This window comes from Panthera onca, chromosome B1 (assembly GCF_046562875.1).
Source record: "Panthera onca isolate mPanOnc1 chromosome B1, mPanOnc1 haplotype 2, whole genome shotgun sequence".
NCBI lineage: Eukaryota > Metazoa > Chordata > Mammalia > Carnivora > Felidae > Panthera > Panthera onca.
In genome coordinates this window covers 190,890,122-190,906,763 of record NC_138342.1, presented here as the reverse complement: position 1 = coordinate 190,906,763, position 16,642 = coordinate 190,890,122, and the positions used below count along the sequence as shown (strand labels likewise).

The 16,642-nt window shown below is 46.4% G+C and overlaps 1 protein-coding gene across 14 annotated transcripts in view; it reads left to right on the top strand.

Moving 5' to 3' along the window:
• Positions 1-16,642, top strand: part of TENM3 (teneurin transmembrane protein 3) — a 613,263-nt gene that overhangs the window by 580,323 nt on the left and 16,298 nt on the right. For all 14 annotated transcript variants that reach the window (XM_060652873.3, XM_060652872.3, XM_060652870.3 and 11 more), the window contains 2 exons: positions 12,032-12,207; positions 13,490-13,725. In XM_060652873.3, coding sequence (XP_060508856.1) covers positions 12,032-12,207; positions 13,490-13,725 — 412 coding nt within the window. The remainder of the gene's footprint in view (positions 1-12,031; positions 12,208-13,489; positions 13,726-16,642) is intronic.

The following is a 16,642-nucleotide window of genomic DNA, read 5'->3' as shown; positions in this document are numbered from 1 at the left end:
TGTGCCCGTGGCAAACCCATGACTCCCACTGACATCAGTTCGGATACTCGGGGACAATATCAAAGAGAGGGTCTCAGAGGAGGAAAGACAGGCAGTGTAAAGAGGGTCTGTGCTACAGACCCAAACCAGTGCACAGAAAGTGCAGGTAATTTGGGAAACTCAGTGACAGTGACTCCAAATGAGAAGCGACGTGTCCGTTCCTGGTGACACTGAATCGTCTCAATAGCCTGACATCTGTGTGCCATGTTGTGTTCTCCTTATGTGTGTTTTACTGCAGCCGCCTGTGATGCCAGGAAAACGGTGCAGGCATCTTCCACAGGACAAAACAAAGAGGAGAAATAGGCTTTGTGCTGATAGGCAGCTGACATCCGAGCCTGAAAACTCAAACACCGAAGCCATGTTTTGTTGCCTTGTTTTGTTTTGTCTGCCAAAAATGGCATTAGAAACTTACTTTTTTTCTTTTAGTTTTTCTCTTAACTCCAGTTAGTTAACACACAGTGTGATAATTAGTTTCAGGCGTACCATACAGTGACTCAATGCTTCCGGACATCCCCCGGTGCTCATCGTGACAAGTGCCTCCTGAATCCCCATCACCTGTTGCCCCCATCCCGACCACACCACCCACCTCCCGTCTGGTCACCACCAGTGTGGTGGTGGCCTTCATGGAGGAGAGCATCTGAAACATTAAGAATGATTTTTAAGTGATTTGTATCTGCGGGATCACTTAAAATCATGGGGAAAAGCTACGGTTGATTTCCGTTTTTGCGATTTTGTTTAGTTGTTTAATGATTTTGCTTTAAATTTTTAACCAGAATGTGTATTCCCAGAGACATTAGTGAAAACAAAACAAAACAAAAGGGTGTGGACAGTTGAATAAAGTGGCCCTTGTATATTTCAGACATTAACCTGACAGATTCTACTAAGATTCTACTTTTATTCCTACTTGATTTAATCCAATTTTCTTCCACAGTCTAGTTTTAAGATATAGTTAGTCCTGTCTAGATTTGAAAGGGGAAAGGGAAATGGAGAAATTGTATGTGATTCATATCACTTGAAAAAAAAAATCCAGAAAAAATAAAAACAGGTTTTCTCATTATATCTCGGTATAAAATGTAAAATTTTATAAAATGTAAAATTCCTCAGATTTTTCTCAGTATAATTTACATTGTATCAATAGTCGTGAGGCTACATTAACCCCCTCAGTGGGTTCCATTTAGCACATTAATGTTCTAGATGTGCTGAATGGCTCCATAATGGTTCAACAGTGAGTAAATGTAGCTTTCAAAAGTGTTGAGTTCCCTCCTTAAACTAATTATGTGACTGTCTAAATCTGATAGCTTCATATCTGCACACATCCACAACTCCTCTTACACAGTGATTATCCAATGATTTACTCTAAGACTGAGTTACAGCCGCCAACCACTTTTAAAGGCTCATTTGATCACAGGACGAGCGATTGCACACCGACAACCAGTGACAGGGAACTTCGTGTTTTTTAACAAGCACAGAACTGAAGATCCCCGGTTGGGTATTTTCCAGAGACTATCCTGTATCTCTGGCTCGTCCATGACATCAAAATTAAATCAGCTTTAGCAGCCCTCACTCTTCGCTACCCTCGTGCCCCAGCCTCCCAGAGAGAGCCCCTTGCCTATATTCCAGGGTTCTGGAATGTTTTCGGAATGTCTTGAGGCTGGAGTGCAGAACTAATGTGGGGAACTGTCTCCCGGGTAGGGGAAGGCGGTGTGCGAAGAAGATGAGATGATTGGGGTACCATCCCCATACTTCAGCTCACCCCAGCTGACCTCAGTTAGTACCCTGCCATCCATCACTACACACACACACTTCCAAACAGACTTCTCAGACCTCGGTTCATCCCACAGTTTGGTAAATCTGCAGTTCGTAAAGTAAGACCTCTCCCCTTCAAAAAAAAAAAAAAAAAAAAATATATATATATATATATATATATACACACATATGTATATGTATATAAAATACACACACACACACACACACACACATATATATATATACTGTGAGAATTGTTAATGTAAAGGAAATACCACTTCTAGTCTCTGGCTAAAAGCTAGGTTTTGTTCTGTTTAAACCTATTTTAAGAATTTAAGTCTTCTATAGGTTAAGATTTTTTTTTTCCCGCCTCTGGGAAAATGAAAAGTGGTATATAAAATTTTATGAAAATGTTAATGAAAAGTGGTGTATAAAAAGCAAAAATGGGAAAAAAAAAAAACTTGTAGTTTGTCTGAAAGAATAGTTACTTTTTAAGTACTTAATAAATAGAAGGCAAGCATCAGTTAGCAGGAAGACTTGATTCTGTTTCCACCTCTAGGAAAGGAAAGAAGAAAGAACCAAATTCTAGTAAAGGCAAGGAAAGGCCACCCCAAGAGACTGGAAGAAAAGTTCTTTACTCACAGATGATGTTTTGAAACTGGGTTAGAGTCAGAGTAACAAAAGAGATTCTGATTACAAGAGCATTCCAATCTGGGGGAGCAAAACGGCTAAGTGTCCAGAAGCAGACAACTCCCACGAGAATCAAGAAATGGGATGACCGAATCTTAAAATTCGAAGTCCTAGGGGCACCTGCTTGGCTCAGGGGGTCAAGCATCCGACTCTTGATCTCTGCACTGTCAGCGCAGAGCCTTGGCATGGGGCTCAAGCCCACGAACCAGGTCAAGATCGTGACCTGAGCCGAAGACGGACGCTTACCCGACTGAGCCAAATCGATGTTGCCACGATCGCCCGGCATTCGTTTGTTCGCTGGGCACCGTGCATTCAGCGGGAACGCAGCGTGGGCCGGGCACCAGCGTTGCACGCCCGGAGGGTGCAGAGCAGAAAGGCACGTTCGCCCCTCGCAAGGAGCTCAGGGTCCCCGGAGGGAGACAGAGAAGGGGTCGCTGTAAGGGTGTTGAGCGCGAAAGTGGAGTGTCAGCCGCCCTGTGAGAATACAGAAGAGGACCATCCCCATCAGCTTGGGGACTGGGGACAGGCATAAGGCAAAAAGCAGCCCCCCGAGGGGGGGGCACGCTTAAGCTTCATCTTGAAGATTATGAATGAAAGCTAGCAAAAAAGAGCTGGAGTGTTCTAGGCCAGAGAAAGCATGCATTCAGGAGCAATCGGGTGTGCCTGGGGGCTCCGTCGGGTAAGCGTCCGACTTCGGCTCAGGTCACGATCTCGCAGTGTGTGAGTTCGAGCCCCGCGTCAGGCCCTGTGCTGACAGCTCAGAGCCTTAAGCCTGCTTCGGGTTCTGTATCTCCCTCTCTCTCTGTCCCTCCCCGACTCATGCTCTCTCCCTCTTTCTCTTTCAAAAATAAATATTTAAATACGTAATTTAAAAAAAAAAAAAAAAAAAAAAGGAAAAGAAACAAATGAAGTCCTGAACCAAGGCTGGGCACAGAACATACAGGGAAGGGGGCTGACTCACCATTAGGAAATGAAACAGAGTTTGGTGACTGAATGCAAGGGGAGAGGGAGAAAGGGCCCCCGACTGAGCTGACTGGGTGGTAGGGCAACGCCAGGAAGAAGCAGGCCGTAGACAAGCGGTGAGTTCAGATCTGGAATTTCGAGGTGCGGTCTACAGCACGTGGTCCAAACACCTGCTCAGCACCGGGAGAAGCGAATTCTGGAGACGAGACGCGGGCACGGGCGTCCTGGGAAGAGCTGAAGGAAGTCACACGGGAAAGGAAGGTAGAAAGTCTGGTTATGAGGGGGCAGAGCGTGTGAGCGTGCAGATTTACAGACTCGATTTCCCTCGGCTTGGTGCCTCCGTTAATCCTTCGGGGTCCACTTTCCACCACCAGACGCTCTTCCCTGAGATCTTGGAAACCTTCAAAGCTGAGCCTCCCCCTCGTGCATCCCAGCCCTTTCTTTCGCCCTCCTGCTCCTGAACGACCCAAGTGGGACCATTCCTCTGCTTTCCCTAACTCCTCGCTCGCGTGATCCTCGTTTTCTCTCAAAGCTTGTGAGTAGACGGCATGTTAGGCCGCGTATTGTTTCATCCTAGATTCTGGATCGGTCCAGTGCAGCTCTTGTGCTTCCTTCGGAGTCTTTTCTGTTCGCCTCCGTTTTCCAAGTTGTTGATGCCTCCTGGGTCCCTCCTGCCGCCGTCTTCCCATTGTCCCCGTGCTGTCTCTCCTGGGGGGCAGCGGAGGCTGCCTGGAAAGGCGCAGGACTTTGGAAACGAAAACTCTGTGTTCCCACACTGATTCTGTCCCATACTCCGAGCTGTGCGACTTTGGGTAAGTCCCAGCACCCCTCCACAGGCGCCCTCCCCTGTGACGTGAAAGGCTTCTTAAAAATCCAAACATCCCCTCTGTTCCAAAAACTCTCTGATTCCGAAATTTCCCCCCAGCTTTTCACAGGGGCCCCTTCGAGGCTTATTCGGAAAGGAACATTTCAGAAGTTACCGGATCTCCTTTGCCACAATCCTGAGGCACGCTGCGTTGCCATCACCCTTGGTATCTTGCGGGTCACGCTGGTGTTAGCGATGGCAATGTGTAATAATAAGTAAACTTTTATCTTCCCAAATGGGCTCCCTGCTGGTTTTTTAGCCTGTCCCAACTGGCCACGCGTCTCCTTGTCATGCAAGACGCTGCCCTTTCCACAGTGGGCATCTGTGTTCGGCGGAACAAGTACCAAAACACAGAGGAGGACAAAAGACAAGCATGGGTTTGTCGTCTGAACACTGCCAAGCGCCGTGGAATAGTAGACCCGGGAGGATGAGGGCAGGCACAGTTCTTTCTTACAGATTCTCTGAAGCCCAAATTTCCCTTGGCATCAGCTATCTAGCAAGCCAAGACCTGCCCACGACCTGTTATCTAAACAAATGAGTTCTCCTTATATCAGCCTTCCTCAGTCAATAAATCTTTCAAACCCCAACTAATTCTGGAATGTCCTGACTTGGATGCCTTGGTCCCCAGGGGGAGGAATTTCACAGCTGGGCGTTATCTCCCTGTCGCTTGTCCCTGATGTGGCCATGGCTGTGTAAGGAAAGAGGCCCTGGGTCACTTTTCTTGAATTCGATCTTTGAAACTTTCGCCCCGTCTGTGACCGTCGATCGCTAGGCTCCACGTTCGAAGAGAGGGCTGGACCAGAGGGGTGAGGAAGGAAAGACCCAGCAGGTCTCCGCCTCTCTGAACTCGCTATCCGGGATGTTAGAACGAGAGCATAGTGGCTTGAGTTCACGGACTGCCGCCTTTTCTGGTTTTATGCAGCCAAGCACTGATCCGAATTGGTCCCCATCAGCAAGAGCTGTGAGTGAGATTAAACAGCTGCAAAGAAATTTAAGTAAGTGTCAGCCACCTCCCCACCCCCATGCAGTTGTCACCCCTGCTCATCAAGATCCTCTTAGCACGCGAGACAAAAATCATGTAAATTAATACTTTCTTGTGTCTGTCTTCTTTTGCATTTTCCCTGTCATTTTTGGCAATATGTAGGTAGCCGTCAACTCAGTCCCAGACAGGCCCATGATTTTGGAGTTGGCTGATTGCCCTGCCTTCCTTGGTGATGGAAACCTTTTACATTTTCTATCCAGAACCTGATTTTTGAGGATTTCTTAATGGATAATATTGCTATTGAATTCAAAGAAATTATGATTTATCTGTGAGATCATTGTTAGAACACATCGACCTCAGGTTCCTTTCTAGAATAGGTAAATGCAAATTCTTCTGATATCAGTGTTACTCGTCACAGCCTTGCGGTCACGATTCCCAGTCAGTCCACCATTAGAAGCTTAAATCAGGCTCTGCTCCGCTGTTCCTGCTGTTTGCGCACGCCCTTCGTCGGGAACGAGGATCCAGGAACGATTTGTGCGCGCCTTTGGTTACGATGGGGTTAGTAATTTTGTTCTACTTTACTACAATGACAGATGAGAGGTTGTTTCACATCAGCATTGTGGGGGAAAAAGCATTGCCGTAACAGAGGGCGAGGTTGAGGGGAATTGTTTGGGGTTTGCTGGCTGTTAAACCATGGAAGGAAATCTGAACCTAAGGAACCCCAGTGGTTGGAAGAGAACATTCTCCCTCTGTATTGGGGCGGGGGGGGGGGGGGAATTGGGGAGAAAGGCAGGTTAGGTAAGTCCTTTACTGTGATGCAAGCCTGGAAACTTAGTGCCCTCACTAAGCAGCTCTCACAGTAAGCTTATTCTGGGATGGCCCGGGGAAGATGGGGGGTGGGGGCAGTCAGGACTCCACTTGAACATTTATCCCACCCAGGGGTCTCCAGAATATAACGAAACCAGCATTTCCTGCTGTCTTACCTTCTCAGAGCAGGCTGAGTTTGGGCTGGAGAAACCAGTCAGTACAGAGCATACATTCAGTAGCTTCACTCTCCTATAGGTGAAGAGAATAATGGTTTGAGAGCGGGGAATAGCCAGCATTATCTGAGTAAAGACATAAGTTTGTCTCCTTTTTGAGACAGACCCACTGCCACGCTGGATTATAAACCCAAAATCAGCCTAAGGGGTAAAGAACAGACCACATCACGTTCACTTCTCCGGAGTGATCATTGCTTCTCCTCTCTGGTTTGCTTACTTCTCTAAAGCCCTACTCTAATTTAACAGGATTTTTCTCAAAAAAACAAAGAACTAAAAAACCAAAAACAAAAGATCATCTTTAAAACAAACATTTGATTAAAGAGGCCATCTTATGGGAAAACACTGAAGATCACAGATAATCCTGTTGTTGAGTTTTAAAGAAAGTTTTTGAGAACTGCACATTGTTTCCGCTTGAATAAATTTGCAATATCAATAGTCTGTTGACATTGTATTGGTAATAGTCTGACTCAGGCAATTTTTCCCTCCGTGGAGGAACCACAGAAGATAAGTAGGCAGGGAAGTATTCTCCTAGTGGTGTTTCAGAAGCTTAATCTGGTGTCAGTGAATATGGCGGGAGGCGGGAAGGTGAGGTTTTACATCTAGGGTGGCTGTGGGGATGGGCACAGGGATCGGAGAGACCAGGAAGGAAGAATGAAGAGGGAAGACCTCCATGAGGGGGAGGGAGGAAATTTCATGTCCGGATGAAGCCGGCACTTCAGCTGAGAAGGGCTGAGACTCTGACTCTCTGGGGCATTCGTCCATAAGCCCACTGCTTAGGAAACTTAAAAAGAGATTTGAAAATACACCACAAAGGCTAAAACAGCAAGTCTAGGCAAAAATGCACTCAAAATTAAAGACGAACAAATAGATAAACATCAAACAAGGGCATCCCATCAGTGAAAGAGCACAAGGTCACGGAGAGCCCGAGGGAGTTTGTCTTTTCCAGGGAGAGTCCTTTATGAAGAGGGTCAATTGGGAGCCAAAAGAATGTGCTGTGTTATGAATTTGAAGCTGTGAGGCTAAGACCAGATGAGTGAACGGAGAGCATGAAGTTGATGTTCTATTCAAATTCCCTAGAGCCTATTGCATTGTAAATTCAAAGGGCTAATAAAAGAAAGCTACATCTCAGATATACGAGCTGGGCAGGCCTGGTTCACCACCAAGGCCAAGCAATATTAAACAGAGCTACGGACTTGCACAGAAGCAGAGATGATGTCCGGAGGCATGTATGTGATGGGAAGGCCCCTTTTAGTACGTGGGGTCAGTGCATCTCAGAGGACTATTGGACATTTGGTGGTGCGTTGTTTCCTCTCTCTTGTGGAGGGAAAGAAGGGCTCACCTGCCGTTTCTGAAAGTACCTGGAAGTCCATGACTGCTTCTTTTCTCTCGTTCCCTTACCCACAGTCCCCTGGTAACCTTCCTGTCTCTTGCCCATCTTGTTTTCATTTCTCTTGACATAGGTGCCAGTCTGTGAAAATGTTTTCACTGACCCACGCTGAAATTAAAAATAAATAAATAAACGACGCGGTGGGGCGCCTGGGTGGCGCAGTCGGTTAAGCGTCCGACTTCAGCCAGGTCACGATCTCGCGGTCCGTGAGTTCGAGCCCCGCGTCAGGCTCTGGGCTGATGGCCTGGAGCCTGTTTCCGATTCTGTGTCTCCCTCTCTCTCTGCCCCTCCCCCGTTCATGCTCTGTCTCTCTCTGTCCCAAAAATAAAAAAATAAAATAAAATAAAAAAAAAGTTGAAAAAAAAAAATTTAAATAAACGACGCAGAGATTTTTTTTTTTCCCCCACAAAACTTTACTTCTTCCTTTTAAACAGCTGACCCTCACACTGAAGTTAGGTCCTTTGTCCCATGGGTTTCTTTAAGTGGCCTTCCTTTATGAGATGACAGAAGGTAACAGGTAATAGTTTTTTAGACAAGAAATCTACGCTGGTCCCTCATTTTTTTCCCCCTGCAACATCGGGGAAGTCTGGGAAGTGCTCCCCACGTGCCCTGTGACCTTCGCCCCTGGGCTCTTCCAGTCCTGCCATCACGTTGGCCCGATGAAAGCCTCGCTTTCCTGTACCTTCTCCAGCTCCCACAGACTCGGGATGAAGCCCACCCAGGGGGCTAACAGTGGGCCCTCCCTGGACGCTCTTCTGCTCACAGCCCCCCGCCCCCTGCACTCCTCCCCACCCGCCCTCCCTGTCACCAGTCACCAGTGCTGCCTTATCTGCGTGTCCAAGCCATGCATCTCTTTCACGGCCGGGCTCAGGTCCCACCTTGATGTCTCCTACCCACAAAGGTTACTTGTAGCTTCATTTTCCCGTGTGACCTTCCCGTGTCACGGCAGCATGACCTTGTCTCCTCCTCCCGCACTCGGGGCGCTCTGGCCGCCCGTACCCCTCACGTGGCTGCCTGTGCTTTGGTTTTCACATGCATGTCCTCTGTCCCCAACCAGACGTCATATGCCCTTTCGTGCCCGCAGTTCCCCAGCCTTGTAGCCTGCACGGAAAGCTTGTTCAGAAACGGCGGCGTGACCGCTTAGGCGGAACCTCTGAGCAGCTGTCTCGTGCAAGCACGTCCCCCTACCTGCGCCTTAACGTCGATCTAGCCACTGCCCCGAAGGCACAAATTCAGAACTTCCAGGACTCAAGTGGGAAGCCGGGCCGCTAAGATCCCAGCTTCACCCTGTGCCATTCTGACTCTCCTACCCACAAAGGTTACCTGTAGCTTCATTTTCCAAAGAGCCAAAGGCTGATAGGTTAGAGTCTGGACGTGCAGCACCCCATGGTCTACGGTGATGCACACAAAATGCCTTCCCAGCACGACGTGGAGCGTGTGGTAAGCCAGCAAAAGAGCAGAGGCAAAGGTTGGGGAAATGCTTTCTGCGGGAGAAAGGTGACGTTCCCGCTTAGGTTGAAGGGAGCTCGGAAACATCAACCAGCAAACGGGCAGAAAGGGCAGGCGAGTGACAGCAGCGAGAAGGAATCGGCAAAGTGTCTGCGGGGTGGCGTCATCCGTGTAAAGCTATAGTTTGCCACTTTCCGGCAGGCTCTGTGATTTACAGGAGGGGTCATGGGCCTGGGGTCCCGGTGCATGGAGGCATCCCTTGGGCCCAGTCATTGGATGCCATGAGAGCCTGAGGGAGTCACCTGAGCACATCGTCTTTTCCTTTTTCCATCTGTACAGTGGGAGGGAGGTGGGTGCCGTGCTGAATTTTCTCTCATGTAGGGGCATTCAGACGGATGTCGATTTCTTAAAAACACAATAGCGAGTGAGAACTAAAGAGATGCAAGAATTATGTCCAGGTTATGATCAGACCTTGGGCTGGGTTTTGTCAGTAATTCTGTATAAGTAAAGCCAGGCCTTCCTTGCTCGTTTCTTCAAGAGCAATCGTTTCTTTTAAAAAGCAACGACAGCCATAAGCCACGTTGGGTTTCTTTCATTGACGTCTTCATCTGCCAGGGGCATTTCGGATGGTGGGGAGGGGAAGGGGTCTGCTTTTTGTTGATTTCAGCTCTGCCTTTTATGGGTCCAAACAATGACCGCGCTTAACGGCACATTTTCTTTCTCTTTGCTTCTCGGGCGCTTGCTTGTCTCTCCTGAGTGCCCATGCGTGCCGCTGGCTAAGTAGCATGGCAAATTGTCAGATCAGGTCAGACATCCCCTCCGCCAGACTGATGCTGTCCCCACTAGATGAATGGAATCACCTCATCGTCTCTCTCCCATTCCTTCTTCCCTTCCTGTCTCTACCGTGGCATTGCCCTTGCCCCCATCTTCTCTACTTCTGTTACCTAGAATCTTCTCAGATGCCAACCACAGTTTTCAAAGCCACTTTTTTACCCTCTAAACCCCCCTATCCTTTTATCCCAAAGTATCATTTAAATATGTTCTTCTACCCCTTATTCCCTGTTGCCCATATTCACACCGGTTATCGGGATCCTCTCCTCCCCTGGGAACTTCTGACTTCTGCTAAGAAGATTCTTTCTCTACTGTTCTGCATCTGGGCTCATTGTAACTGGGATATGGTGTAGGTCTCCATTGCCGCTTAGAGGTTTTCTTTTTTTTTTTTTAATTTTTTTTTTTTAACCTTTATTTATTTTTGAGACAGAGAGAGACAGAGCATGAATGGGGGAGGGTCAGAGAGAGAGGGAGACACAGAATCTGAAGCAGGCTCCAGGCTCTGAGCTGTCAGCACAGAGCCCGACGCGGGGCTCGAACTCACATACCGCGAGATCGTGACCTGAGCCGAAGTCAGACGCTTAACCGACTGAGCCACCCAGGCGCCCCGATTAGAGCTTTTCTTAACAAAGCAGCCTTAGCACCCATCTGAAATCCAGGCTTACGTGTGTTGTTATCCCACGGAAGTTCCTCGTTTTCCATCTGGAATTTGCTATTTTTTCTTTCTTCAAACCACATTGTCATTTTTTTAATTTTCTCTGGTGCTGCCACAAAGTGCAAAGTCACCGCAAAATCAATTCTTTGGTGAAATGTTGTATCTACGATGCATATTTATGATTATAGGACAGCGTTTTAATAATATATCCTGGGGCACCTGGGTGGTTCAGTCAGGTAAGCATCCAACTCTTGACCTCAGCTCAGGTCTTGATCCCAGGGTTATGCGTTCGAACTCTGTGTTAGACTCTGCACTGGGCCTGAAGCCTACTTAAAAAATAATAAAAATAAAATACGTCCTAACATTTTACTTATAAGTTCCTCTTCTAATTCCATGCTAAAAAAGTATGTAATAAAAAAGCAAATAATCATTGAATGTCAGGAAATATTACATCTCAGTTCAGTAAACATAATAAGTCATCATTTGAGAACTCACCCCTTGCTACAGTGTTAGTACAGATGAGATAGATTATCACCACTCCTGCCAACACTTAAGTCTGAAACTTACCATTATAATATTTTTTTTTTAGTGTTTATTTATTTTTAGAGAGAGACACAGAGCGTGAGCAGGGGAGAGGCAGAGTGAGACGGAGACACAGAATCTGAAGCAGGCTCCAGGCTCTGAGCTGTCAGCACAGAGCCCGATGCGGGGCTCGAACTCACGGACCTCGAGATTACGACCTGAGCCAAAGTCGGTTGCCTAACCGACTGAGCCACCCAGGCGCCCCGCCCCCCCCCTCCAAAACTTACCATTATAAAGAGTGTCAACACTGAGGAATAGGAAAGTTTTTTTAAAAGGCTTTATTTTCTCAGTTTGTTGAAGGCGTCACAAGATACGAAAAGAATATTTCTACATAGGCACATACATACATGTATGATTACTGTTGCACAAAGTTTTATACGTTCATATGGCTCTGCTGTAGGGGGCATAAATGAGTAAAACTTTAAAACCTGATGTAACGGCGAATTAAATCCATGTTGTAGAAAATATGGAGAATACTAAGGCATTTAATATCAGTAAACACGTTCCCTTTGAAACAGCAAATTAGACGTGCAGGAGGATTTTGGTCACACTTCAAAGAATAATATGCTGAGGTGGAGAGTTATTCTGTTTACTCTTGCTCTCACCGGCGAGGTTTTTCTGTGTTAAACAGGCTTTTGACTACTTCAAAGCACGTTTGAAGTCCTCACTCTGCACGGCTCATGCAGAAAGACAAATATGCTCCCAAATTTGTGCGGCTGAAAACTGCTGCACCCTCTATTTACAAGTAAGAAGAACCTGCGGTTTGCTAGTTTAATACCGAGTTGATGCCTCTTTTATTTAGCTATGACAGCGAAGGTCGCCTGACCAATGTTACCTTTCCAACGGGAGTGGTCACAAACCTCCATGGAGACATGGACAAGGCCATCACGGTGGACATTGAGTCATCCAGCCGCGAAGAAGATGTCAGCATCACCTCAAACCTGTCTTCAATCGACTCCTTCTACACCATGGTTCAAGGTAAGCACGAAAGCATAAGTTTAAGCTGATAATCTTAAATGCCACTAGCACCCCCTGAGAACGTGGCGACCCCATTTGCTAAGATGAGACAGAAAAGGGAAGGTGAAAACATAAACCTCTAGAAGTAAGCTGAAATCGTCGTCTACCGGTAGTGTTTATTTCGTGAAACATACATACGTTAGATCAGCCAGTGTCCACTCCCACTTCCAAACCCACCTTCATTCCAACCTTTCACGGGCATCATCAGACCCGTTTCGAGTCACTTTCTCCGTGACCTTCTGCGGTCTTCGGGAGGGCGTCCTCTTCACGGCCAAGTAAGTACAGCCGCTTGAGACAGAACCCCTTCTGAATCTGCACACCTTGTGGCCTTTCAGTCCACATATGATGGGATCACTGGACATTTGATACCGAATTTTCAGCGCCCACTTGTGTATTATCTGGACTTTATTATTTTTTTTTTCATTCAGTCCATAGACATATGTATCCAGCATATTCATGATGGGACCGCCTGCCATATTCCTTTTTGACATAATCTTGGAAAAGCCTGTTTGCGATGACACTTGCAGTTGTGAGGTCATGGCCCTAAGCCTAATTACTAAATCTGAGTTAAACTTCTTTGACTCGTTATTTCTACCAGTTCTCTCAAGTAATCTCTGCCGTCGTCGAAAATTCATACTGCTCAAATTCCTTTCTTCCCCCAATGATTCTATATTATTCAAAAAGTTTAAATCGAGGCAGAAGGCTATAATCTAAGAGTCATTTTTGTACAAAAGATAAGATGGCTCCCTTTTTTACAAGTCCGTTTTGGGGGAACATCACCTCATTTTTTTTACATACAAGGTGTAGACGTGAGATCTCTTCGAAAGATCTTTAGTACAGGATAGATGGGTTTAGGGGAGGGGAGTCTTCTGAGACCCTGGCAGTCACACCCTGGCTAAAAGAGCACAGAGGTGGCTCTTTCCAGAACGTCCACTGCACATCTGTGGAGACTCAGCCCTCACTTCTTTTGTCAGGCAAATGAGAAAAAGAAATCTAAAGTGGCGAAGGACTTTAAATTCCCCTGAAGTCTGCCTTTAGTATGCAGCCGGTTCTGCTCCAGCAGGAAATGCCAGAAATCAACGTTGTTTCGATACGTTCTAAAAGGACGTCATTGAGTACTTTTTATTTCCTGACAAGCCGAGTTTGGTCAGCATTTGAGAAGTGTGGAACCCTTCTGACTGCACAGCCAACCGAGTGTTGAGTCCAGACTTACAGTTCATGTTTTCCGCTCCTTGTTCTTCAGATCAGTTACGCAACAGCTACCAGATCGGGTACGACGGCTCCCTTCGAATCATCTACGCCAGCGGCCTGGATTCGCACTACCAGACGGAGCCTCATGTCCTGGCCGGCACGGCGAATCCCACCGTTGCCAAGAGAAACATGAGCCTTCCTGGAGAAAACGGGCAAAATTTGGTGGAGTGGAGGTTCCGAAAAGAGCAAGCCCAAGGAAGAGTCAACGTCTTTGGTCGAAAGCTTAGGGTAAGCCGGTGTCGGACGGCAGGTGACGGGGCCGAGCCGTCCCCGAGGGTGCCAGCGGTCACCCTCCCCAGTCCAGGCCTGTCCCTCCAACCGCCACGCCATTAGATCATTCGTGATAAAAGCCAGCTCTTTGAGAAAAGCTTTTTTTCTCCAGATAGCCATGATTAAAAATCAGTGCAGTGCTTCCCTGGGGCGCCCCGGGGGGCTCAGTCGGTTCAGCGTCCGACTCATGATTTCGGCTCAGGTCATGATCTCACAGTTCACGGGCTCGAGCCCCACCTCGGGCTCTGTGCTGACAGCTCGGAGTCTGGAGCCTGCTTCGGATGCTGTGTCTCCCCCTCTCTCCGCCCCTCTCCTGCTCACACTCTGTCTCTCTGTCTCTGCAAAATAAATAAACGTTAAAAAAATTTTAAAAAGAAAGAAAGAAATGGACTGGCCGTTGAAAGGTGGATCCTTTCTTTGCATCCTCAGCATTTTTAAAGTGTAGTTGGGATGCATGGGAGAATATCAATGACAGAACCTGACTGCTGCCTCCTCACTATTGATTTGTATTGTTTTTATGAGAAACGCAACGATACTTCTGATTATGCTAGTGTAATTGATCTGTGCAGAATGTTCTCTGCATTGCCTTGCTGGGTGTTGTTTTTTTGTTTTGTTTTGTTTTTTTCCCTCCCTCTCACATCATGGGCCAAATATAACTAGAAAGCAAGCTGTGATTTATGTCAGCTATTTGCTAGAGACAACACAGATTAGGTACTAAAACACAGGTTACAAGAAACCTCCTTCAGACCACTATAAACTGAACCTGATTCATCCTTTCTATTAGCAAACAGATTTTAGTTGATCAGATCAATGTAGAGAACTATTCCTAAAATTATTTCCCCTTGCCATTAAAAAAAAAAAAAAAGTACTTAAAAAAAATCAAGGAGAGAGAACACAACATGAAGCATAACCAATAATGTCCTTTTTTTTCCTGCACCAAAAATGGCTAAATTATTATATATATATAATAATATATAGTATATATATAGTATATATTATAATATATATATATTATAATATATACTATATATAGTATATATATATATACTATATAATATATACCATTATATATATAGTTTATATATATTATATATGTAGTATATATATATATAATATATTATATATATTATAACAGGCCAGCATTATATACCTTGACAGTCCTTCCAAGTAAGAAACAGCTAATGCATGCTGTCTCTGGCTCTTTGCAAGACATGGAAATGAAGTAGGAAAGAATCAGTAGATCAAACACAGACTGTATCCAACTTACAGGTTATGTTCTGATTCCACTTCAATTTCAAGGCAGGTGTTGGGGACGCTCAATCCGTGGTCTCCTGGAGCCAGTGCTGTGCGCTCCCACCTGACCCACATCCAGGCCGTGGGAGCCAGGATGCCCCAGCTCCGAGCCCCCCGGTTCAGCAGCTCTGGCAGGCAGGAGCTAGGGGAGGCCAGAGAGAGGCTTGCTCAGTGGGAGAAGTGAGGAGAAAAAGCGAGAGAACACTAGAAGGGAAGAGCAAGGTTAGAGTGGAAGGTAAAGTGACAGGCAAGAAAACCAGCTCCAGGCTTGCTTTGATCACGTCCGCAGGGTCGGTCTGTGACCCAAGGACACGGTAGCTCCCGCCTTTGCCTCCACTGAACTGAGGAATCAGTAGCAGCTGGCACCCCTGTGTGCTGTGCCCCCCTCCACTTCTTCCCAGGCCCCCTGCTGCCTTGGGCCATTGCAGCCTGGAAGCAAGTTCACAGGCCTTATCTTATCCAGCTGTATCCCTATAATGGACATGATGTCCCTGGACACGTGTGCACATGCGTGCACACACACACACACACACACACACACACACACAGTCCCACCTGTTCTCAGACACAGGACTTCCTTCACCAAAAGATACAAACATGCTGCTCCCATTTATTGCTCTCCATTCCGCATACCAGAGATGACAGAGCGCCGACTAGAATTCAAAAAACGTGCGTTCCAGGTCAGGCTCCACTTTTTTGTTAATGACGAGCCTTATGGGGAAATCGTAACATCTCTCAGACTTCATTTGCCTCGTGTATACCATGATATCCGTGTCAGGATATAAGTAAGTTAACATTATCTAGATAACATTGTAGCATTGTGACGTTATAACAGACATTATATATGTTATAGATATTGACCTTATAGCACAGACCATGCATACAGTGTTATATACCCTGGATACAGATAAGGGATAAATACCATTTACCCTGCCCTGCCTCCATTTCACACAGTTGTTACAGAATCAAATGAGATAATGTGCGAAAATACTTTACAACTAAATAAAAGGCATGATTATATATCCCCTACCCCTAACCTGGAGAACCTCTACCGCATATGCAGACATTGGGCATTTATACCCACACGGCGGGTGAGTAAGAAAGAGCCATTTCGCACCCTGGTTAGGAAAACAGAACAAAAGAAGGAAGAGTGTGAGAAATACTTTGCCCAGGAACTGACCACATAACATGTTGCCTTCTCTTCTTGGAGACAAGCTATGTCTAAGTGTATCCTCTGTTCCTTTGTAACATGGCTCTTCTAGGCATGAAAAGAAATTTAGGAAGAGTAGAGGAAATCCTGTCTTACGTCTCTGGTTCTCTGCCTGATTCAAAATGAAGCAAATACTTTCTCCGGGGGAAGAAAAGAGAGTGCGCGCAGGCATGGGTGTTGGTTTCTTCTAAACAGCGGAACCACAGTGCCTTGGCAAGATATTTCAGAGAATATGCTATTCAGAGTGGCCTGTTCAGTCACACTGGAAGGAGATTTCCAGCTGATACGTGTGATTGCTCTCCTCGAGACAATGCCGCGATCACAAGGGAGGGTTTCTTACTTTCAAGATAAGATTGGATGTGCCAGCTCTGA